Source organism: Canis lupus, chromosome X, assembly GCF_003254725.2.
Source record: "Canis lupus dingo isolate Sandy chromosome X, ASM325472v2, whole genome shotgun sequence".
In the NCBI taxonomy this organism is placed as follows: Eukaryota; Metazoa; Chordata; class Mammalia; order Carnivora; family Canidae; genus Canis; species Canis lupus.
In genome coordinates this window covers 68,163,358-68,188,993 of record NC_064281.1, presented here as the reverse complement: position 1 = coordinate 68,188,993, position 25,636 = coordinate 68,163,358, and the positions used below count along the sequence as shown (strand labels likewise).

The following is a 25,636-nucleotide window of genomic DNA, read 5'->3' as shown; positions in this document are numbered from 1 at the left end:
AACGGTGCAGCCACTCTGGAAAACTGTGTGGAGGTTCCTCAAAGAGTTGAAAATAGACCTGCCCTACGAGTGAGCAATTGCACTGCTGGGGATTTACCCCAAAGAGACAGATGCAATGAAACGCCGGGACACCTGCACCCCGATGTTTCTAGCAGCAATGTCCATAATAGCCAAACTGTGGAAGGAGCCTTGGTGTCCATAGAAAGATGAATGTCTAAGGAAGATATGGTATATGTATATAATGGAATATTACTCAGCCATTAGAAATGACAAATACCCACCCTTTGCATCGACGTGGATGGAACTGTAGAGTATTATGCTGAGTGAAATAAGTCAATTGGAGAAGGACAAACAATATATGGTCTCATTTATTTGGGGAATATAAATAATAGTGAAAGGGAATAGAAGGGAAGGGAGAAGAAATGGGTAGGAAATATCAGAAAGGGAGACAGAACATGAAGACTCCTGTCTTCATAGGGCGGGGAGTGGGGGTGACTGAGTGACGGGCACTGAGGTGGGCACTTGATGGGATGAGCACTGGGTGTTATTCTATGTTGGCAAATTGAACACCAATAAAAAATAAATTTATAAAAAAATAAATAAATTCAATTTGCCAGCATATAGTATAGCACCAATTGTTTTGTTTTTAAAAATTGTTTAATGATGGTTCCTTACAGAGTTCAAAGAAATGTTTGAGAATACTACTTTCTTTTTTTAAAGATTTTATTTATTTATTTATTTGACACAGAGACAGAGAGCATGGCAGGGGGAGTGGGAGAAACAGGCTTCCTGCTGAGCAGGTAGCCCCACAAGGGGCTGGATCCCAGGACTCCAGGATCATGACCTGAGCTGAAGGCAGGTGCTTAACTGAGGCACCCAGGTGCCCTGAGAATACTACTTTTTATACAAGTGAGGCCCTGACACTCTGAATCTGAGGTCACAGTTTGTATCAATATGATAAATATTTACTATTTTATTATATGGGTTGTATATATGAAGTAAAAAATTTAATAAGCCAATATGTTAAAGAATTCTAAATCTATATGTGTGCTTTGCAAGATGGCAGTGTAAAAGAGTAAGTCTGTAAAAATTTTAACATACTATGATCAGCATAACATATTATGTAAATGAATTATTTTTTAGCCCTAACCCAGTAAAAGCCTTCCTGTTGGTACATATGGTACAAATTTAGCTATTTGTGATATTTTTGATTAAGAGAATGATGTCTTACTGAAAATTGGACTTCACGTTTTAAGCTTGAGATGTTCTCATTTATACTGTATTTCAGAAAATAGAGTACCTTTTGATTTTTGAAATAGAAAATGTTTTTAAATTCTCATATTCTTAACCTAAAAATTACCAATGATTTTACAAACTTTCATGCCTTGGTCACTATTGACTTACCCTAAACATTTTAATAATGAGGCTAAACTAGACTATTGGATTTCCACTTATAATATCAGCTGCAACAACACATACATTTAACAGGTATATGTAATTCATGTTTGAAAACTTGCTTTGAAAAAAAAAGAAAAGTTCCTTTGACTTCAGAAATGAAAGCAATTATAACTACATATTAAAATGATACAACAATGTTCATGTTTGATTAATAATTGAAGGGGAAAAAGTGTTTCTTCTTTTCTTCTTCCTAATCCATTTCTTGAAATGACCAGTTTCCTTCCTATCGATAAATATAGCTTTATGGCAGCTTCACCACCACAACACATGCACCAGCTCTTCCAATGTTGATGGGAACTTCCTAACACAGAAAACAAAAACAAGGAAAGAAATACTGTCTTAATGAACTCTATCTTCAGCATAAGATATATAATATACCATGTTGGAGTTAAATAACTAAGGCTATCCGGGTCCAACCTTCACCTGTTATAAAGATGGAAAATGCAGCCTGGATAATTGTCCAGTGTGGTGGAAAGAACATATTATTTAAATCATGTAGAGCTGAGTCTGAAAAACAGATGATTTTGGTCAATGATTTTCTCATTTGAAAAATTACAGGTAATAATACTCAACCTTCAAGATTTTTGTTAGGATGAACTGAGATAATGAATAAAAATAATTTGGCAGATAGTGGTTATAATTCTATTATTTATTAGTTCTCTTTCACTCTTTCCAAGGTCACACAATGAAACAGTGAAAAGTCAGGAATAGAATCTAGGTCTTTTAGCTACTGGTCTGGATTTTCAGAAAAGTAAATTCCTCAAGCTTAGACTTTTTGATTTTTGTATTTGGCTTAACAACTCCTTGTTGGCTAAAAATTTTTCTTCCATTTCTTGCTGGTGCTAAGCATTGATAAAATAAGGAGTTACCTACATGGCAGAATTTGAGTGTTTCTAAGGGTCTTAATGAATCAAATTGTTGGAGGAAAGAGATAGAAAGCCATTTTCAGCTGTCATATTAACATATTTATTTAGAACAGTAACCAACTTACTGTGTAGAATATAGAGCAGTATGAAGGCTCTCAGTATCATAAGGGAAGGTGGAGTTAGATACAAAATACAATGTTTGCATGTTTGTGGAAATGATGAAGAGTTAATCATACTTTATTTTTTATTGAGCTATCATTTAATTAACAGAACGCTATTAGATATTTTGGAATAAATCCAGATTTACCACTAGAAAAAATATCAAAAGCATCACTTTTGCCTTTAGCATCTTTAGGATGTCCTTTCAGAATTTCTTCTTGTACTCTACTTAGAATTTCTTCTGTTAGATGCCCAGCATTCTTGAGAGGGTTTAATTCCAGTCTATCATTGTTCACTAAATTCCTTGAGTGACTGGTTAAGAATCTAGAGTGTTGCAATTTTAAAAATATAAAAAAGGGACTGAAAAAATTTCCCCTGGGGCAACAACCAATAAGAAGGGGCAGATATTTGTTGATAAGGACATTGCTTTTTGGTTCTCAAGTCATAATACATCCTTAGAAAGTTGGCCAGAGAGAAACATTTACATTATTGAATCAGATTCACTATACTATGAAAGGAATGAGTCCATAAATTCAGGACAATGTTCTGTTACCTAAGTACTAATGGATCCTGCCAATGACAAATTAGATCAACTAATTCGTACTTCAGTATGGTATAGATAAGGAAAATACTGCAAACTTAACTAAAATATTGGGCCCTAGAGAAGAGAATGAAATTAATTCAGGACAAATATTGTAAGGACTTTTATTAAAACCTGAAATGTACTAATTTCAATACTTTCAATAACAGTACCTCTTTCCATTCATCGTTCTGTACATCATATGACTCAACAGTGTTCAAATAAGTATGTCCATCATATCCTCCAACCACATAGAGTTTGTCTCCAAGGGAACATACAGCAACAGCATCTCGAGGAACACTCAGAGGTGCCACAGTTGACCATGAATTATTTTTTGGATCATACCTTAAGAAGTTTAGGAAGACAATTAAAAGAAGTCCAAAAGTGTTAAAATAATAGGTATTAATAAAATATAAACTTATCCAAATGTGAAGAATTAAAAACACCTTATCAATATCAAGTTTAGTGTGACTAATAAATGTTAAAAACAAGTACATGACAAAATTCTTCTCAACCACATCATTCAAAGCATATCAAAAATTTGAGGATATTTCACATATTAGCATCTTAACATTATGAGAAAAATGCCCCCTCTCTCATTTCGTATGCTGGTTGGAGATCTTAAGTTTTCTTTTATTCTTATCAAAAGTTTTATGCAAGATGCCTTGTCTTATTCATGTGAGAGCACATATTTCAAGTAAATCTGAATATAATTGCCTTCTTATTTTGTAGAATATAGTACCCTGGTTTTACTATTATTTGTGATTAGAATGACCATAATCTTATCCTTTCTCCCCATGAGTATTGCAATTTATCTTCACAAGAGAACTTTTTTTTTCCATTTCATCTGACGTTAACTCCTTATTTCCATATCTTTTCTGTAAGCAAAATGAAAGAGAATTCATTAAGTAATAAAATCTTCTCCAGGAATTTTTTTCCTAAAATTTGAAGCTTTTAAAAAAGGCATAACACTAAAATCTAAAAGAGGTGGACAATAAAAGAAAACTAATCTAATTATACATGGATATGTTTTCTGATTTTATTTTGGCCTATTTGTAAAACCCAATGAAAAACGTTTATTTTACAGAGAAGATTTTTATTTATTACCTATTACTAATTTTCCTATATTTTATTACATCTCTTATTCCTGTTTTCATCTCTTTAGTTATATTCTAAATTATCTGATCTCAGCTTCCATTTGAACATGGACTTACATCCAGTAATATTTTTAATAATATCTGAAATCAGCGATAATTAAAATAACCTCAATGTCCGATACATATTGTTGATTGTCATACAGCATATCATCTTCAATTCTGCTGGTATAATAAAACCCAGAACCAGAAAACCCAGGACCAAAAAATCCATAACTGCATGCTTAGTTAAGCTGAATTTTCAAAATATTTGGTATTGTTAATTGATGCTGCCCTTGACTAACAGATTACACACATAAATTAATGGTGAACAGAAGAATTTCTTTATAGATTTGTATCCAAACCTAACTTTCCTGTATGTGCATGATAATTAAGGTTCAAAATCTGTCTAGGGCAGCCCCCGTGGCCCAGCGGTTTAGCGCCACCTTCAGCCTGGGGTGTGGTCCTGGAGACCCCGAGTCTTACTTTGGGCTCCTGCATGGAGCCTGCTTCTCCCTCTGCCTGTGTTTTTGCCTGTCCCTCGCTGTCTGTGTCTGTCATGAATAAATAAATAAAATATTTTTTAAAAAAAGCTGTCTAATGTTACTATTATCTGGCTACTATTTCATTAATGAGAGGTATTTGGGTAACACTGAATCTTTTGAAGAAAAAAGTGGCAATATTGCAGAGGAGGGGCAAGATGGCAGAAGAGTAGGGTCTCCAAATCACCTGTCCCCGCCAAATTACCTAGATAACCTTCAAATTATCCTGAAAATCTACGAATTCGGCCTGAGATTTAAAGAAAGAACAGCTGGAATGCTACAGAGAGAAGAGTTTGTGCTTCTATCAAGGTAGGAAGACGGGGAAAAAGAAATAAAGAAACAAAAGGCATTCAAGGGGGAGGGGCCCCGTGAGGAGCCGGGCTAAGGCCGGGTCGAGTGTCCCCAGGACAGGAGAGCCCCGTCCCGGAGAAGCAGGAGCTGCACCAACCTTCCCGGGAGGAAAGGAGCTTGCAGAGAGTTAGAGCAGGATCCCAGGAGGGCGGGGATGCCCTCGGGCTCCCTGGGACACTAACAGAGCAACTGCGCACCAGGGAGAGTGCACCGAGCTACCTAAAGGGCTGCAGCGCACACAGCTGGACCCGGGAGCAGCTCGGAGGGGCTGCGGGGGAGGCTCCGGAGGGGGCTGCGCCACCGGGAGTGCAAATCCACCAGCGCAGGCCCAGGAGCACAGGGCGCCGGGGACACAGCCCAGGATCCGGCCTCCCCCTGGGACAGGCAGTGGCCGGGAGGGCCCAGGACCACAAGGGCGCTCCTGCCCCAAGCTGAGCAGATCAGAGGCCCTGCCCCCGGAGCATCCAGGCTCCTGCAGAGAGAGAGCTCTGTAGTTACTGCAGGAGCTGACTCCAGGGCTCCAGAGCTGTCCTCCGCCAATGTGGTTGTTCCTCATGAGGCCTCACAGGGTAAACAACCCCCACTGAGCCCTGCACCAGGAAGGGGGCAGAGCAGCTACCCAAGCGCTAACACCTGCAAATAAGCACAACAGGCCCTTCGCCCAGAAGACCAGCTAGACGGACAAGTTCCAGGGGAGATCAAGGGACTTAAAATATACAGAATCAGAAGATACCCCCTGTGTTTTTTTTTCTTTTTGATTTGTTTGCTTCCCCCACCCTTTTTTCCCTTTCTTTCTTTTTCTTTCTCTTTTTCTCTTTTTTCTTCCTTTTAATATTTTCTTTTTCTCTTTTCTTTCCTTCTTTCTCTCCTTTCTTTTTCTCCTTTTCCCAATACAAATTGTTTTGGCCACACTGCACTGAGCAAAATGACTAGAAGGAAAACCTCACCTCAAAAGAAAATCAGAAACAGTCCTCTCTCCCACAGAGTTACAAAATCTGGATTGCAATTCAGTGTCAGAAAGCCAATTCAGAAGCACTATTATAAAGCTACTGGTGGCTCTAGAAAAAAGCATAAAGGACTCAAGAGACTTCATGACTGTAGAATTTAGATCCAATGAGGCAGAAATTAAAAATCAATTGAATGAGGTACAATCCAAACTAGAAGTCCTAACAACGAGGGTTAACGAGGTGGAAGAAGAGTAAGTGACATAGAAGACAAGTTGATGACAAAGAGGGAAACTGAGGAAAAAAGAGACAAACAATTAAAAGACCATGAAGATAGATTAAGGCAAATAAACGACGGCCTGAGGAAGAAAAACCTACGTTTAATTGGGGTTCCTGAGGGCGCCGAAAGGGACAGAGGGCCAGAATATGTATTTGAACAAATCCTAGATGAAAACTTTCCTAATCAGGGAAGGGAAACAGGCATTCAGATCCAGGAAATAAAGAGATCCCCCCCCCAAATCATTAAAAACCGTTCAACACCTCGACATTAATAGTTAAGCTTGCAAATTTCAACAATAAAGAGAAGATCCTTAAAGCAGCAAGAGACAATAAATCCCTGACTTTTATGGGGAGGAGTATTAGGGTAACAGCAGACCTCTCCACAGAGACCTGGCAGGCCAGAAAGGGCTGGCAAGATATATTCAGGGTCCTAAATGAGAAGAATATGCAACCAAGAATACTTTACCAGCTAGGCTATAATTCAGAATGGAAGGAGAGATAAAGAGCTTCCAAGACAGGCAGGACCTGAAAGAATATGTGACCTCCAAACCAGCTCTGCAAGAAATTTTAAGGGGGACTCTTAAAATTCCCCTTTAGGAAGAAGAACAATCCACAAAAACAAGGACTGAATAGATATCATGGTGACACTAAACTCATATCTGTCTATAGTAACTCTGAACGTGAATGGGCTTAATGACCCCATCAAAAGGCGCAGGGTTTCAGACTGGATAAAAAAGCAGGACCCATCTATTTGCTGTCTACAAGAGACTCATTTTAGACAGAAGGACACCTACAGCCTGAAAATAAAAGGTTGGAGAACTATTTACCATTCAAATGGTCCTCAAAAGAAAGCAGGGGTAGCCATCCTTATATCAGATAAACTAAAATTTACCCCAAAGATTGTAGTGAGAGATGAAGAGGGACACTATATCATAAAGGATCTATCCAACAAGAGGACTTAACAATCCTCAATATATATGCCCCGAATGTGGGAGCTGCTAAATATATCAATCAATTAATAACCAAAGTGAAGAAATACTTAGATAATAATACACTTATAGTTGGTGACTTCAATCTAGCGCTTTCTATACTCGATAGGTCTTCTAAACACAACATCTCCAAAGAAACGAGAGCTTTAAATGATACCCTGAACCAGATGGATTTCACAGATATCTACAGAACTTTACATCCAAACTCAACTGAATACACATTCTTCTCAAGTGCACATGGAACTTTCTCCAGAATAGACCACATACTGGGTCACAAATCGGGTCTTAACTGATACCAAAAGATTGGGATTGTCGCCTGCATATTCTCAGACCATAATGCCTTGAAATTAGAACTAAATCACCACAAGAAGTTTGGAAGGACCTCAAACATGTGGAGGTTAAGGACCATTCTGTTAAAAGATGAAAGGGTCAACCATGAAATTAAGAAAGAATTAAAAAGATTCATGGAAACTAATGAGAATGAAGATACAACCGTTCAAAATCTTTGGGATGCAGCAAAAGCAGTCCTAAGGGGGAAATACATCACAATACAAGCAGCCATTCAAAAACTGGAAAGAACTCAAATACAAAAGCTAACCTTACACCTAAAGGAGCTAGAGAAAAAACAGCAAATAGATTCTACACCCAGCAGAAGAAGAGAGTTAATAAAGATTCGAGCAGAACTCAACGAAATCGAGACCAGAAGAACTGTGGAACAGATCAACAGAACCAGGAGTTGGTTCTTTGAAAGAATTAATAAGATAGATAAACCATTAGCCAGCCTTATTAAAGAAGAGAGAGAAGACTCAAATTAATAAAATCATGAATGAGAAAGGAGAGATCACTGCCAACACCAAGGAAATGCAAACGATTTTAAAAACATATGAACAGCTATACGCCAATAAATTAGGCACTCTAGAAGAAATGGACGCATTCCTGGAAAGCCACAAATTACCAAAACTGGAACAGGAAGAAATAGAAAACCTGAACAGGCCAATAACCAGGGAGGAAATTGAAGCAGTCATCAAAAACCTCCCAAGACACAAGAGTCCAGGGCCAGATGGCTTCCCAGGGGAATTCTATCAAACGTTTAAAGAAGAAATCATACCTATTCTCCTGAAGCTGTTTGGAAAGATAGAAAGAGATGGAGTACTTCCAAATTAGTTCTATGAGGCCAGCCTCACCATAATTCTAAAACCAGACAAAGACCCCACCAAAAAGGAGAATTACAGACCAATATCCCTGATGAACATGGATGCAAAAATTCTCAACAAGATACTAGCCAGTAAGATCCAACAGTACATTAAGAAAATTATTCACCATGACCAAGTAGGATTTAACCCCGGGACACAAGGCTTGTTCAACACTCGTAAAACAATCAATGTGATTCATCGTATCAGCAAGAGAAAAACCAAGAACTATATGATCCTCTCATTAGATGCAGAGAAAGCATTTGACAAAATACAGCATCCATTACTGATCAAAACTCTTCAGAGTGTATGGATAGAGGGAACATTCCTCAACATCTTGAAAGCCATCTATGAAAAGCCACAGCAAATATCATTCTCAATGGGGAAGCACTGGGAGCCTTTCCCCTAAGATCAGGAACAAGACAGGGATGTCCACTCTCACCACTACTATTCAACATAGTATTGGAAGTCCTAGCCTCAGCAATCAAACAAAAAGACATTAAAGGCATTCAAATTGGCAAAGAATAAAACTCTCCCTCTTCGCCGATGACATGATACACTACATGGAAAACACAAAAGCCTCCACTCCAAGATTGCTAGAACTCATACAGCAATTTTGTCACGTGGCAGGATACAAAATCAATGCCCAGAAATCAGTGGCATTTCTATACACTAACAATGAGACTGAAGAAAGAGAAATTAAGGAGTCAATCCCATTGACAATTGCACCCAAAAGCAGAAGATACCTAGGAATAAACCTAACCAAAGAAGTAAAGGATCTATACCCTAAAAGCTATAGAACACTTGTGAAAGAAATGGAGGAAGACACAAAGAGATGGAAAAATATTCCATGCTCATGGATTGGCAGAATTAATATTGTGAAAATGTCAATGTTACCCAGGGCAATTTACATGTTTAATGCAATCCCTATCAAAATATCATGGACTTTCTTCAGAGAGTTAGAACAAATTATCTGAAGATTTGTGTGGAATCAGAAAAGACCTCGAATAGCCAGGGGAATTTTAAAAAAGAAAACCATAGCTGGGGGCATCACAAGAGATTTCAGGTTGTACTACAAAGCTGTGGTCATCAAGACAGTGTGGTACTGGCACAAAAACAGACACATAGATCAATGGAACATAATGGAGAACCCAGAAGTGAGGGATCCCTGGGTGGCGCAGTGGTTTGGCGCCTGCCTTTGGCCCAGGGCGCGATCCTGGTAGACCCGGGATCGAGTCCCACGTCGGGCTCCCGGTGCATGGAGCCTGCTTCTTCCTCTGCCTGTGTCTCTGAACCTCTCTCTCTCTCTGTGACTATCATAAATAAATAAAAATTAAAAAAAAAAGAGAGAACCCAGAAGTGGACCCTCAACTTTATGGTCAACTAATATTCGATAAGGAGGAAAGACTATCCATTGGAAGAAAGACAGTCTCTGCAATAAATGGTGCTGGGAAAATTGGACATCAACATGCAGAAGAATGAAACTAAACCACTCTCTTTCACCATACACAAAGATAAACTCAAAATGGATGAAAGATCTAAATGTGAGACAAGATTCCATCAAAATCCTAGAGGAGAACAAAGGCAACACCCTTTTTGATCTCAGCCACAGTAACTTCTTGCAAGATACATCCACCAAGGCAAAAGAAACAAAAGCAAAAATGAACTATTGGGACTTCATCAAGATAAGAAACTTTTCCACGGCAAAAGGATGCAGTCAAGAAACCTAAAAGACAACCTACAGAATGGGAGAAGATATTTGCAAATCACGTATCAGATAAAGGGCTAGTTTCCAAGATCTATAAAGAACTTATTAATCTTAACACCAAAGAAACAAACAATTCAATCCTGAAATGGGCAAAAGACATGAACAGAAATCTCACAGAGGAAGACATCGACATGGCCAACATGCACATGAGAAAATGCTCTGCAACACTTGCCATCAGGGAAATACAAATCAAAACCACAATGAGATACCACCTCACACCAGTGAGAATGGGGAAAATTAACAAGACAGGAAACCACAAATGTTGGAGAGGATTCAGAGTAAAGGGAACCCTCTTACACTGTTGGTGGGAATGTGAACTGGTGCAGCCACTCTGGAAAACTGTGTGGAGGTTCCTCAAAGAGTTAAAAATAGACCTGCCTTACGACCCAGCTATTGCACTGTTGGGGATTTACCCCAAAGATACAGATGCAATGAAACGCTGGGACACTTGCCCCCCAATGTTTATAGCAGCAATGTCCACAATAGCCACTGTGGAAAGAGCCTCGGTGTCCTTCGAAAGATGAATGGATAAAGAAGATGTGGCTTATGTATACAATGGAATATTACTCAGCCATTAGAAACGACAAATACCCACCATTTGCTTCAACATGGATGGAACTGGAGGGTATTATGCTGAGTGAAGTAAGTCAATCGAAGTACAAACATTATATGTTCTCATTCATTTGGGGAATATAAATAATAGTGAAAGGGAATATAAGGGAAGGGAGAAGAAATGATGGGAAATATCAGAAAGGGAGACAGAACATGAAAGACTCCTAACTCTGGGAAACGAACTAGGGGTGGTGGAAGGGGAGGAGGACGGGGGTGGGGGTGAATGGGTGACGGGCACTGAGGGAGGCACTTGACGGGATGAGCACTGGGTGTTATTCTGTATGTTGGTAAATTCAACACCAATAAAAAATAAATTTATTAAAAAAAAGTGGCTATATCTATCTGTGTACTATCTGTTAAGACACACAGCGGAAGTTATTAAAGAAAAAGTTAATTATATAGTTAACTTTAGTTAGTATAATAATATAGTCTGCTCCAGGACAGAGGCATAGGCAGAGGGAGTAGCAGGCTCCATGTATGGAGCCCGATGTGGGACTTGATCCTGGAACCCCAGGATCACACCCTGAGCTGAAGGCAGGTGCTTAACCACTGGGCCACCCAGGCAACCGTGAAATTTTATATTTTTCTACTTGCACGTGTAAGTGTCTGTTTAAAATAGTATTACCAACATAAAGTATAACACCCACTATATGTTGGCAAATCAAACTCCAATAAAAAATATATACAAAAAATTTTTATAGAGCTATCCACCCCCCAAAATTTATAAGCTCTGCTAACCAATACAGGAAATTCAGCAATAAATCAATGAATGAATGAATGAATGAATGAATAAATAAATAAATAAATAAATAGTATTGACACTTTAAGAAATGAGGATTATATGATTTCCCTAGAATATGAACTTTTGATTGACTTTCTACTAACAAGACAATTTTACAACTCTGTATGTGTCAACTTGTAGAAAACTGAGTTTTCTTGTACAAAGGAATTTTGCGTAATAGAGATAGAATGAATTTCTACCATGTAGAAATGGCCCCAAGGATTAAATTTTACTCTCTAGGGATACCTGGGTGGCTCAGTGGTTGAGCATCTGCCTTTGGCCCAGGGAGTGATCCTGGGTTCCTGGAATCCAGTCTCATCAGGATCCCTGCAGGGAGCCTGCTTCTCCTTTTGCCTGTGTCTCTGCCTCTCTCTCTCTCTCTCTCTCTCTGTCTCTTATGAATAAATAAATAAAATCTTTAAAAATAAATAAATAATTTTTACTCTCTATAAGATATTAACTACTTTTGCATCTATTAACATTTTTTCTGGTATTCCTAATTGTATGTCTTTTCCTGAAAGACTCCTTTGAACTAGTTTTAACATTGTAAGAGTTACCACATTAATTAATGAATCATAAAATCCTTGACCCATGTTAATTTTATATTTGTGTGAAAATCATAATTATATTTTTTTGAAAATTATACTTTAACATTAGCCATTTTCTTAATGTCTTTTCAAGGAAAATGCTAAAAAGGAGGATAATAATTATAGACAATATTAATCATTGGAAAAATAATACAAACAAAAAACAATATCATCAACCAACTTCTACTGAGTACTTAACAGGTGAGAGGCAATGTATAAGTTCTTTATCATTTATTATATTGTACTCTGAGATTGATACTATGATTATTCCTTTATTTTCACATGAGGAAACTGTCATTTATGGATGTGAAATAACTGTGTTGAGGTCACATAACTTGTAAATAGTAAAACTGATGAGCATTAAGGAGGGCACTTGGTGAGATGAACACTGATGTTATACTATATGTTGGCAAATTGAATTTAAAATATTTTAAAAACTGGGATTTTTAACTGAGATTTGTCTGTTTCTGAGACCAATACTTTTTACTAGTATGCTACATATTTTTAGTACATGTTAATTGTTCTTTTTTCCATTTTTAAAAAAAAATTATCTGAATTTTGAAATAACCAGTAAACTTGGAAAAGTAATTATGTCAATAAATAATGTTAAACATTTAATTATTAGGATATGACTGTACATATTTAATTTTTTAGTCTGCACTATGAACTTTCTATATCAAAAATGTGAAATTTTATATATTTTTAAAATATTTTATTTATTTATTCATGAGAGACACAGAGAGAGAAAGGCAGAGACATAGGCAGAGGGAGAAGTAGGCTCCATGCAGGGACCCCAATGTGGGACTTGATCCTAGGACTCCAGGATCACACTGTGAGCTGAAGGCAGGCACTTAACCACTGAGCCACCCAGGCATCCCAGAAGTTTTATATTTTTCTACTTGCATGTGTAAATGCCTATTTAAAATATTATTGCCAGGCAGCCTGGGTGGCTCAGTGGTTTAGTGTCACCTTCAGTCCAGGGCGTGATCCTGGAAACCAGGGATCGAGTCCCACATCCGGCTCCCTGCATGGAGCCTGCTTCTCCCTCTGCCTGTGTCTCTGCCTCTCTCTCTCTCTGAATAAATAAAAATAATAATAATAAAAGGCATACCTTGGTAGAGAATTTTAAAAAAAGAAAGCAATCCAACTGTATGCTGTCTACAAGAGACTCATTTTAGATTTAAGGAAGCACATAGGTCAAATATGAAAGAATGGGGGAAAAAATCCAGGCAAATGGTAACCAAAAGACAGCAAGGATGAATATACTAATATTATACAAAATAGAATTTAAGACAAATGCTATTATAAGAGACATGAAACACATTATATAATGATAAATGATCAATTCAAAAAGAACATATAAAAATTATAAACATAAAGGGAGCAAACACCAAATCTCCTAAATATATGAAGGAAATTGACAGAATTAGAGGGAGAAATAGTTCTACAGTAATAGGGGAATTCAATTCTTTACTTTTCATAATGGATTGAATAACCAGATACAAGATAAATAAATACATAGAAGACTTGAACATTGGGGCGCTTGGATGGCTGGCTCAGTTCCGCAGCTGCCTTCAGCTCAGGTCATGATCCTGGGGTCCTGGGACCGATGCCCACATCAGGCTCCCTGCTCAGTCTGGAGCACAGAAAGAAACACCACAGTTTACAAAGGCTGATGATCTTGGGGATGCTCTCTGAGTCAAGGGACTTGTTTGCTGCCTTAGTGAGCCCTGGGTCCAGAAGCCCATAAGAACAATGATCATGCCAGTGCAAAGAAAAAAAATAAGCATATAAATGGCAAAGTTTTTTTTTTTCTAACTTTCTTTTTTTTTATTTTTTTCCCTCTTTCCTTCCTTACATGTTTTTTTCTTTTCTTTCTTTAAAAGCTTCGTTTTAGAAGAGCAACTATAGGGCGGCCCGGGTGGCTCAGTGGTTTAGCGCCGCCTTCCGCCCAGGGCCTGATCCTGGAGACCCGGGATCCAGTCCTACATTGGGGTCCCTGCATGGAGCCTGCTTTTCCCTCTGCCTTTCTCTCTCTGTGTGTATCTCATGAATAAATAAATACATCTTTAAAAAAATAAAATATGTCTCTTTGGCATATTGATTATAAAAAAAGAAAGAGCAACTATAGTGGAAGGGGAGGTGGGCGGGGAGATGGGGTAACTAGGTAATGGGCACTGAGGGATGCACTTGACAGGATGAGTACTGGGTGTTACACTATATGTTGGCAAATCGAACTCCAATAAAAAAATATACAAAAAAAAAAAAAAAAAAAGAAGAGCAACTAGCACACAAATCAACCAGCCCTAGAATTCCACCAGATGGCTAGGGGAGCTGCTGAAATGCTCTCTGAGTGGGAGGGGCTGACAGACATAATCTATGCTCCCCTCTTCACCTTGAAAGCATAGACCAATGCACAGTCTGTGCATTGTAACTGGCCTGCAGCATTGGGTCCATAGCTCACACCAGCAACAATGGTCCCACTAAGGAGGCCACATGGTGGTATACACCAGGATACCCTGGTTAGTACTAACTTCAGCCCTAGCCTTTGTGACAATGTGACAAAGGTGAAAAGCAACCTGGAAAACTCCAGGACCATATCACTTCAGCTTCATTCAGTTGGCTTGCTAGGATACCTCTGGTGCACAGTGCCCCTGTGCTGAGTACCCTGGGACATCTCAGTTTGCACCCAATTCACCTTCAGTTGTATTTTCAGGGTACATTTTGTGTGAAGGACCAGGGGCCACTGCACTCATTTTAGCTTTCTCTGCCCTTCCATGGTACCCCCTGCATGGAGTCACCAGGACCTTCCAGCATGTCCCTTGCCTTGGCTCTAGGTGCCCCTTCAGTAGACTGTTTCTATGGAGAGTCCTGAAACACCCTGTTTTGCAACCATTTCAGCTTCAGCTATCCTGCAGTTTCCCTCTGTGCACAGAGCCAGGGTACCCTCAGACTGCATCCCTTTAGTTTTAACTACCCTGCCAGGGCACCCTTTGTGCAGAGAGGTCAGGATGATCTTTTCCCATACACCACCTGAGCTATGCCAAAGTACACCCTGCACAGAGTGCCCTGGGCCACCCTTGCACAAATTCCAGATTAAGCCGTAATTCCAGGGTGCCCGAACACATAGAACCCTGGGACATCCCAGCCTGCATATAGTTTAGCTTTACTTGTCCTGAAAGGGCACTTGCTGTGTGGAAACCCTCTGTACCCACAGCTGATGCCAGACACAGTCCCAGCCAATCACCAAAAGTCACCATGCACACGCAATCTACATAGTGGATAACGATAAACAAGATCATCCCTTCAAGTTTAGGAGAGATAGCTGTTCTACCTAATCCATAGAAACAAATGGAGAAAGGCAAGCAAAATGGGAAGACAGAGCAATATTCTCCCAAAGAAAGAACAAGACAAACTTTTGAGAAAGAATTAAATTACCTGGAGATAAGTGATATATCTTATACAGAATTTAAAGTAATGATCATAAAGTAACTCATTGGTCTGGAGAGAAGAGTGGAAGAATTCGGTGAGATATTCAATAAAGAGATAGAAAAATATAAAAAAGAACCAGATTTGAATAATATAATAACTGAAATAAAAATGCATTAGAGGGAATCAGCAGTAGACTAGCAGATGCAAAAGAACATATAACTATATTAAGAGACAGAATAATGGAAGGCTCTCAGCCTGAACAATGACAAAGAAAAACCAATTTTCAAAAATAAGCATAAGTTAAAGGATCCCCTGGTCAACATCAAGCAAACAAATATTCACATAATAAAGATTTCAGGTTTTTTTCCTACTGATACCGCTGAATAAGCATCATTAAAATCTCCCTTCCCACCATCATCATGCCTAGGTCAGAGACTCTCAAAGAACCTGAACAGTTGTGGAAGCTCTTCTTTGGACGTTTGAGCTTTGAAATAACTGAGAAAAGTCTGAGGAGCTATTTTGAGCAATGGGGAATGCTTATGGACTGTGTGGTAATGAGAGATTCAAAACCCAAGTGTTTCAGAGGCTTTGAGTTTGTGACATATGCCACTGTGGAGGAAGTCGATGCAGCCATGAATGCAAGGCCACATGAGGTGGATGGAAGAGTTGTGGAACCAAAGAGGGTTGTCCTCAAGAGAAGATTCTCAAGACCTGGTTCCCATTTAACTGTGAAAAAGATTTCTGTTGGTGGCATTACAGAAGACACTGAAAAACATCATCTAAGAGATTATTTTGAACAGTGGGAAAATGGAAATGATTGCAATCCTAACTGACCAAGGCACAGACAGAAAGAAAGGCTTTGCTTTTGTAACATTTGATGATCATGAGTCTGTAGACAAGATTGTCATTCAAACATACCATAATGTGAATGGCCACAACTGTGAAGTAAGGAAAACCCTATCAAAACAAAAGATGAATAGTGTTGCATCCAGCCAAAGAGGTCGAAGTGGCTCTGGAAACTTCGATGGTGGTCATGGAGGGGGTTCTGTTGGGAATGGCAACTTTAGTTGTGGAGATAACTTCAGTGGGAGAGATGGCTTTTGGTGGCAGTAAAGGTGGTGGTGGATATGGTGGCAGTGGAGATGGTTGTAATAGATTTGGTAATAATGGAAGCAACTTTGGAAGTGGCAGAATCTATGTGATTTTGGCAATTACAACAATCAAATCTCAAATTTTGGACCCTTGAAAGGAAGAAATTTTGGAGGCAAAAGCTCCGGGCCCTATAGTAGTGGAGACCAATACTTTGCCAAACCACAAAACCAAGGTGGCTATGGAAGTTCTAGCAACAGCAGCAGCTAAGGCAGTGGCAGAAGGTTTTAATTACTGCCAGGAAACAAAGCTTAGCAGGAGAGGAGAGCCAGAGAAGTGACAGGGAAGCTCCAGGTTACAACAGATTTGTGAACTCAGACAAGCAGTGTGGTGTCAGGGCCTGGCTGCTACAAAGTAGACATTTGTAAACAATACTCATATTTATGGGCAAAAAAATCTCGAGAGCTGTATTTGTGACTAACTCTGTAGCAGGTTATTTTGTTTCTGTTCTGTGGAAAGTGTAAAGGATTCAACAAAGGGTTTTAACGTAGTCATTTTGTTTGTTTCTTTTTGCATCTATGCTGTTCATCACGAAAGGTAATAGTCTGATTGATCAGGCTGAATAATTGTGTCTTTAAAAAAGAAATAAAGAGGGGATCCCTGGGTGACTCAGTGGTTTGGTGCCTGCCTTTGGCCCAGGGCGTGGTCCTGGAGTCCCGGGATCAAGTCCGGTGTTGGGATCCCAGGGTGGAGCCTGCTTCTCCCTCTGCCTGTGTCTCTGCCTCTCTCTCTGTCTCTGTGTCTGTCAAGAATAAATAAATAACATCTTTTTAAAAAAAGAAATAAAGATTTCAGGGATGCCTGGGTGGCTCAGTGCTTAAGTGTCTGCCTTTGGCTCAGGGTGTGATCCCAGGATCAGGGATCTAATCCCACATCAGGCACCCTGTGAAGAGCCTGCTTCTCCCTCTGACTGTGTCTCTGCCTCTCTCTCTGTGTCTTTCATGCATAAATAAATAAAATATTTTAAAATATATAAATAAATAAAGATTTCAGAAGAATAGACAGAGAAGGAAGTATAAAACTTCTATGAAGAAATATTAGCTGAAATCTTCCCTAATAGAGGGAAGGAAATAAACATTTAGGTAAATGAAGCACAGAGAGTTCCAAACAAGATGAACCTAAAGAAGTCTACAAAGTGACAATAATTAAAATGTGAAAGGTTAATAATGAAGAGAAAAAGTTAAAAGCTGTAAGATGAAAGCAAAATGTTAGATACAAAGGAAAACTTATAAGACTATCAGCTGATTTTTCAGCAGAAACTTTGCAAGCAGGAAGTAAGTGGCATGATGTATGCAAAGTGCTGAAAGAAAAAAAAATGTGACTACAGATACCCTATTCAGCAAGTTTATCTTTCAGATTTGAAAGAGTGATAAAGAGTTTTCAAAGACAATCAGAAATAAGAGTTCATCAATACTAAACCAGCCTTACAACAAATGAAGGGACTTCTATAAATGGAAAAGAAATGGCCATAATTAAATGTAAGAATATTATGAATAAAAGATGATGATGATAAAAGATGACAACATATACATAAAACATGTATGAAGGACTAAAAAAAGAAGAAGAAAGAGGGGAAAAAGTTCTTTTTTTCTCCCTAAAGGATGTGTTTGAACTTAAAAGGCCATCAAATTAATATAGATTGCTATATACCTAGGATGTTATATAAGAACTTCATTGTAACCCAAAATCTATACTATATTCTAAAAAATAAAAGGAAAGCCAATTAAAACACTACAGAATTTTGTCATTCACAAAGAAAGAGACCAAGACAAGAAGAACCAGAGAAGAAATACAGAAACAACCAGAAAACAAATAACAAAATGCCCATAAATATATACTTATTAATATTTTCTTTAAATATAAATGTCCTAAATGCTCCTATCAAAAGCCATAGGATGGCAGAATAATTTTTTAAAAGATTCACTTCTTTGCTGCCTATAAGAGACTCACTTCATAACTAAAGTTAGTTTCAGATTTAAAGTGAAGGGATGGAATAATATTTACCATTCATGTGGAAGTGAGAAAAAAAAAAAAACAGCTGAGGTAGCAACACTATCACAAAAAAGTAGATGGTAAAACAGAGTGTAACAAGAAAAAAAAGAAGGCTATTAATGATAAGAGGATCAATAAAATCAACTGTAAATATCCATGTACCCAACACTGGAGCACCTAAATACATAAGGCAAATATTATGGGGCATAGAGAAATTCATGGTAATACAATAATAGGGAGCTTATCATCCAATTTGCATTAATGGAGAGAATATCCAGACATGAAATCAATAAAGAAACAGTGTCTTTCAATGATACATTAGACAAGATAAACATAACAGATATACACAGAACATTCCATCCAAAAACAACAAAGTACACATTGTTTACAAGTATACTTGGGATTTTCTCCTGAATAGATAACATGCTAGGCCACAAAACAAGCCTCAATAAATTTCAGAAGACTGAATTCATACCATGAATCTTTTCTGACCACAAAATTATGAAACTAGAAATGTTTCAAAAGAAAAAAAAAGTAAAAAAACAAACAAACCCACAAATGCATGGAGGTTAAAAACATGATACGACACAACCAGGGCATCAAGGAAGAAATCAAAGAAGAAATAAAGCAAAAATAAATGGGGACAAATAAAAATAAAAACACAATGTGTTAAAATATTTCAGATGTAGTGAAAGTAGTTCAAAGAGGAAAACATATAGCAATACAGGCCTGCATCAAGAAATAAGAAAATAAACCCTCAAACAATATAACCTTATACCTAAATGAGCTAGAAAAAAACCAATAACAACAAAAAAATTGCAAGTTGAATAAAAGGAAAATAGTAAAGATCAGAGCAGACATAAATGACATAGAGACTGGGAAAAAAAAAAAAAGAAAAGAATGAATGAAACCAAGAATTGGTTCTTTGAAAAGAATAGCAGAGTTGATAAACCCTTAGCCAGATTCATCAAAAGAAAAAGAGAAAGGACTCAAATAAATAAAATCAGAAATGAGAGAGAAGTTATGTGACACCACAGAAATAAAATATATATATATATGAAAATACTAGGGCAGCCTGGGTGGCTTAGCGGTTTAGCACTGCCTTCAGCTTAGTGTGTGATCCTGGAGACAAGGGATCAAATCCCATGTCAGGTTCCCTGCATGCTCGAGCCTGCTTTCTCCCTCTGCCTGTGTCTGTCTGTCTGTCTGTCTCTCTCTGTGTCTCTCATGAATAAACAAATAAAACCTTTAAAAAAAGAGAAAATACTATGAAAAATTATGTGTCAGCAAATTGGACAACCTAGAAGAAATGCATAAATTCCTAGTAGCATACAATCTTTTAAAACAGAATGAGAAGGTATATAAGATTTGAACAGTCCAATTGTTAGTAATAAAATTGAATCAGTAACCAAAAAAATATTAAGAAATAACTATTCAGAACCAGATAGCTTAGTAAATTCTACCAAACATTTATTTTTTAAAAAATATTTTATTTGTTTATTCATAGGAGGCACGAGAGAGAGAGAGAGAGGCAGAGACTTAGGCAGAGGGAGAAGCAGGTTCCCAGTAGGGAGCCTGTTGCCAGACTGGATCCCAGGACTCCAGGATCACGACCTGAGCCAAAGGCAGATGCTCAACCCCCAAGCCACCCAGGTGTCCTTCAACCAAACATTTAAAAGAGTTGATATCTACAGTCCTCAAAGTATTCTGAAAAATATAAGGGGAAAGGATGCTTCCAAATATATTATATGAAGCCAATACTATTATGATATCAAAATCAGACAAAGGCACCACAAAAAAATAAAAATAAAAGAAACAAAAACAAAACAAAACAAAAACAAAACACCTTATCCTACAAGCCAATGACCCGGAATACAGATGCAAAATCCTCAATAGAATATTAGCAAACAACATTCAGCAATATGTTAAAAGGATCATTCGCCATGATCAAATTGGATATATTCCAGAGATGCAAGATTGTTTAATATTCACACATCAATCAAAATGATACATCACATTAAAAAAAGCAAAGGATAAAGATCTTGTGATTGAGGACTTCTGGGAAGATGGGATAGTGGGAGGACCCTATGCTCACCTTGTCCTATGGATACAACTAGCTAGTACCCCCAAAACCCCCAGAAAATGACCCAAAGACTGCTAGAACACACAATCTCCACAGTTAAATGAAGAGAAGAGGCCACATCAAATTGGTTAGAAAGGACAGTGATGTGGTTTGGAAATAAAGGGGCCCATGGTACTGTCCATGGGAAGAAAAGTTGCCACAGACATAGAGAGGGGAAAAAACACCCGCACACCAGGCACCCCAGACATAGGAACCCTGTATGGGGAAGATGAATCCCCATAATATTTGGTTTTGAAAACCAGAGGGGTGACATTTCACAAGTTTTTATAATCAGCAGGTCTTAACACCTGGAACTTTAAAAATTCACAAGATTAGGTAAGGGAGAAATAGGAGGTCAAGAGGAAACTGAGTTCCTGACCTTAAAGAAAGCTCTACTGAGATACAGCATAGAAGCAGTAGTTTGAAAAACAGCTGGGATATACAGGAGGGAGATTTCTTTACTAGTCTCAGAGCATGTGCTGGAGGTACAGGGATCCTTAGGAGACTTCTGAGGAACAAAGGAACTAGCAGGTGCCATTTCCCTGCCCTAGAACCCAGTCTAGAGACATGGAAACTGTGCAAACCAGCACACTGCCAAAAATGGCTACCGAATTTGCCAACAGCATTTCCCATCTCCAAATACTCATGGGGACCTGTCGCCTCCTGCCCTGCTGCAAGAGCTTTCTAAAGTGGTTCCAGGTCCCCTTCCACAGCAGATCTGTGCAAACTTTTCTAACACTGTGGATCCCACACTCAGGTTCTCCTGAGGACCTGCTACCTCCAGTATGTACTTGCCAGAGGCCATGCAAAGGAGTGCTACAAGCATGGCAGTGTGCAAACAGCAATAATAGGGGCCAGTACCACTCCAAGGTGACTCTTACCCCAGGAGGAGGGGAATATAACACCACATACACCAGTTCAACTCTGCTCAGCAGTGAGCGGGTGGCAGATATCTGTTCTGACTGCAGAATCTATCCACGAATGAAAGCTTCTCATGGCATAACATAGGAAACGTGGTTTGTAGCTCAGTGATAATTCACTTCTGGCAAATTCCTGGTCTGACTCAAGCCCAAGGAGGATCCAGGTGGAGCTGCTAACAACACAGGGACCAAACCCTGCCCACCAAAGGCCAAAAGAGCCATTGCAAATTCCTGGACTGAAGGCAAAAATAGCTCAGCCACAATAGCAGGGTGCAAACAATACACATAGGAGGCATCCTTGAAGAACCAGGTTCTGGTTCACAGAGGACATTGCACTGCATAGCACTACAGGAACTTTCCACAAGGCCACTTCTTTTACAAGGAGAAAATGTAGCTGATTTTCCCAACAGTTAGAGATAGACACACAGAGTTAGGGAAAACAATGAAGGACGCTTGGGCAGCCCAGCAGTTGAGTATCTGCCTTTGGCTTGGGGCATGATCCAAGGTCCAGGGATCCAGTCCCCCATAGGGCTCCCTGTGAGGAGTCTGCTTCTCTCCCTGTCTATGTGTCTCTCATGAATAAATAAATATAATCTATAAAAAAGAAAAAAAATGAGATGATAGAGGAATATGTCTTAAATGAGAGAACAGACAAAATCACAGCAAGGGTGCTAAATGAAACAGAGATAAGTAATATGCCTGATATACAATATAAAGTAATGTTCTTAAAGGTACTCATGAACTTGAGAAAAGAGTGGAGAACATCAACAGGACCTTTAAAAAAGAGATAGAAAATATTAGTAAGAACCAATTAGAGGAAAAAACTCAATAAATAAAATTAAACCTATAGTGATTGGAGTAAATAGTAGATTAGAAGAACCAAAATGGGTCAGGCAACAGGAGATTAAAGTTAAAGGAATTCATAGCCACTAAACCAGCCTTACAAGAAATGTTACATGGCTCTCTTTGAGTGGAATGGAAAGTTCATAAGTAGTACTAAAAATAGTAGGAAACATGAAAGCAGTAAAATAAAAAAAATCAATGAAAAGATTAAAGCATGAGGGAAGAGAAGTAAAGAATGGGTTCAAATTTAAGCCACAATCAACTTAATCTACACTGGTATATGCATAAGATGTTATATAAAAACCTAATGGCAACCACAAATCAGAAACCAGGGTTATAGAAAAAATAAAGAGAAAAGAATCTAACTATGGCACTAAAAAAGCCAACTAACCATGATAAAAGAGAACATCAAAGAACTACAAAAGCAACCATAAAACAAGTAACAAAATGTAGTAGCTATAAACCTATCAGTAATTACTTTGAATGTAAATGGATGAAACACTCTAAAGACATAGTGTGATGAAATGGATAAAAAAGCAAGACTCATCAATATGCTGCCTAAAACAGATTGATTTCAGACCCAAAGACAAATGCAAATTGTAAGTGAAGGGATGGAGAACAATTTATCATGCAATTTGATGTTAAAAAAAAAGCTGGGGTAATAATACTTATATTAGACAAAATAGATTTTAAAACAAAGACTAACAAGATATAAAGATGGAGCCTATAAAATTCCATTTACATTTACTTTGTTAAGGGTGTTTATTATGAATGGATGTTGTATTTGTCAGAAGCTTTTTCTGCTTCTATTGAAATAATCATGTTTTTTTTTTCTCATTTCTCTTGTTGATGTGATGTATCACATCAGTTGATTAGTGAATATTGAGCCACATTTGCATCCTGGGAATAAGTCCCAATTTATTATGGTGAATGATTTTTTTTTAAATTATGTTGTAGATTTGGTTTGCAAATATTTTGTAAATAGAGTGAACATACATTATTAACATAATAAAGGCCATATATGAAAAACTCACAGCTAACATTATTCAATAGGAAAAACTGATAGCATTTCCCTTAAGATCAGGAACAAGACAAAGATGTCCACTCTCACTACTTTTATTTAACACAGTAGTGGAAGTCCTGGCCACAGCAGACTAAAATAAAATAAAATACATTAAACTAGTAAAGAAGAAGTAAAGTTTTCACTATTTGCAAATGACCTGATACTACATATAGAAAGCACTGAAGACTCCACCACAAAACTGCTAGAATGGAAAAGTGAATTCAATAGTTTCAGGATTTAAAATAAATATATACAAATCCATTCCATTTATACACATTAATAATGAAATAGGGAAAAAAGAAATTAAGAAAAAATCCTATTTACAATTGTACCAAGAACAATAAAATAACTTGAAGTAAACTTACTCAAAGTTGTAAAAGACCTGTATTCTGAAAACTATAAAAAAAATAAAGAAATTAAGGGCAACACAAACAAATGAAAATGTTTTCCATGCTCATGGATTGGAGGATCAAATATTGTCTTCCATATCCATAATACTGAACAAATAATCCTCAATTTGTAAGAAACCAAAATAGAACACAAATAGGCAAAGAAATCTTGAAAAAGAAAACTTAATCTGGGGGTTTCATGATCCCAGACTTCAAGATATATTACAAAGCTATGGTAATAAAAACAATATGGCATTGGCACAAAAATGGACACATAGATCAATAGAACAATAGAGAGTCCAAAAATAAAACCACAATTACGTGGTCAATTAATCTTCAATAAAGGAAGCAGGAATATGAATGGGAAAAAGGCCCTTCAACAAATGGTTGAGAAAACTGAGAGCTACGTGCTAAAAAAAAAATAAACTGGACAACTTCCTTATATATAAAAATAAGGTCAAAATGGATTAAGGATCTAAATATGAGACCTGAAAATAGAAAATTCCTAGAAGAGAACACAGGCATTGATTTCTTTAACATGGGCTATAGCAACATTTTTCTAGATATGACTTCAAATAAAAAATGAGCAGAAGACATGAATAGATATTTTTCCAAAGAAGAAATACAGATGTCCAACAGACTCATGAAAAGATGCTCAACATCACTCATGCTCAGAGAAATGTGAACCCACAATGAGATATCACCTCACACCTGTAAGAATGGCTAAAATAAAAAACACAAGGAATAACTGTGTTGGCAAGGATGTGGAGAACTGTGTACTGGTGGTGGAGATGCAAACTGGTGCAGCTACTATGGAAAACAAATAATAAAGCTACTGTTAAATTCCACTATTAAATATTTACCCAAAGAATACCAAAAAACCCCACCCAATTCAAACATACATATTCCCCCTATGTTTATTGCAGCATTATTTTCAATAACCAAATTATGGAAGAAGCCCGAGTCCATCAATAGAAGAGTGGACAAAGAAGATAGATAGATATTTCCAGCCATAACAAAAAATCTTGTCATTTGCAATACATAGATGGATGTAGAGAATATAGTGCTAAGTGACATAAGTCAGTAAGAGAAAGACAAATATCATAGGATTTCATCCATATGTGAAATTTAAGAAACAAAACAAATGATCAAAGAGAACCCCCCCCCCCAAACACATACTTTTAACTATAAACTAAGAACAAACTGATGGTCAACAGAGTGGGTGTGTGTAGATGGTGTGTGAAATAAGTGATGGGGAGTACAAGTACACTTATCATGATGAGGGCTGAGTAAGGTATAAAATTTTTGAATCACTATATTGTACACCTGAAACTAATATAATTAATGTTATCTGTATAGGAATTTAAAAGAAAATCATCTGAATTGATGCAGAAAAAGTAATATGATTCAACCTTTGCTCATGACAAAAAAACTTTCAACAAAGTTAATTTGGAGGGACCATACCTCAGTGTACTAAACTCTATGAA

The 25,636-nt window shown here is 37.7% G+C and overlaps 1 protein-coding gene across 2 annotated transcripts in view; it reads right to left on the bottom strand.

The window, feature by feature from the left end:
- Positions 1–746: 746 nt before the first annotated feature.
- Positions 747–25,636, bottom strand: part of KLHL4 (kelch like family member 4) — a 161,459-nt gene continuing 136,569 nt past the window's right edge. For both annotated transcript variants that reach the window (XM_025431809.3, XM_025431807.3), the window contains 2 exons: positions 3,237–3,408; positions 747–1,759 (listed from right to left, as the gene is read on the bottom strand). In XM_025431809.3, the coding sequence (XP_025287594.1) occupies positions 1,700–1,759; positions 3,237–3,408 (232 nt within the window). In that variant the 3' untranslated portion in view covers positions 747–1,699. The remainder of the gene's footprint in view (positions 1,760–3,236; positions 3,409–25,636) is intronic.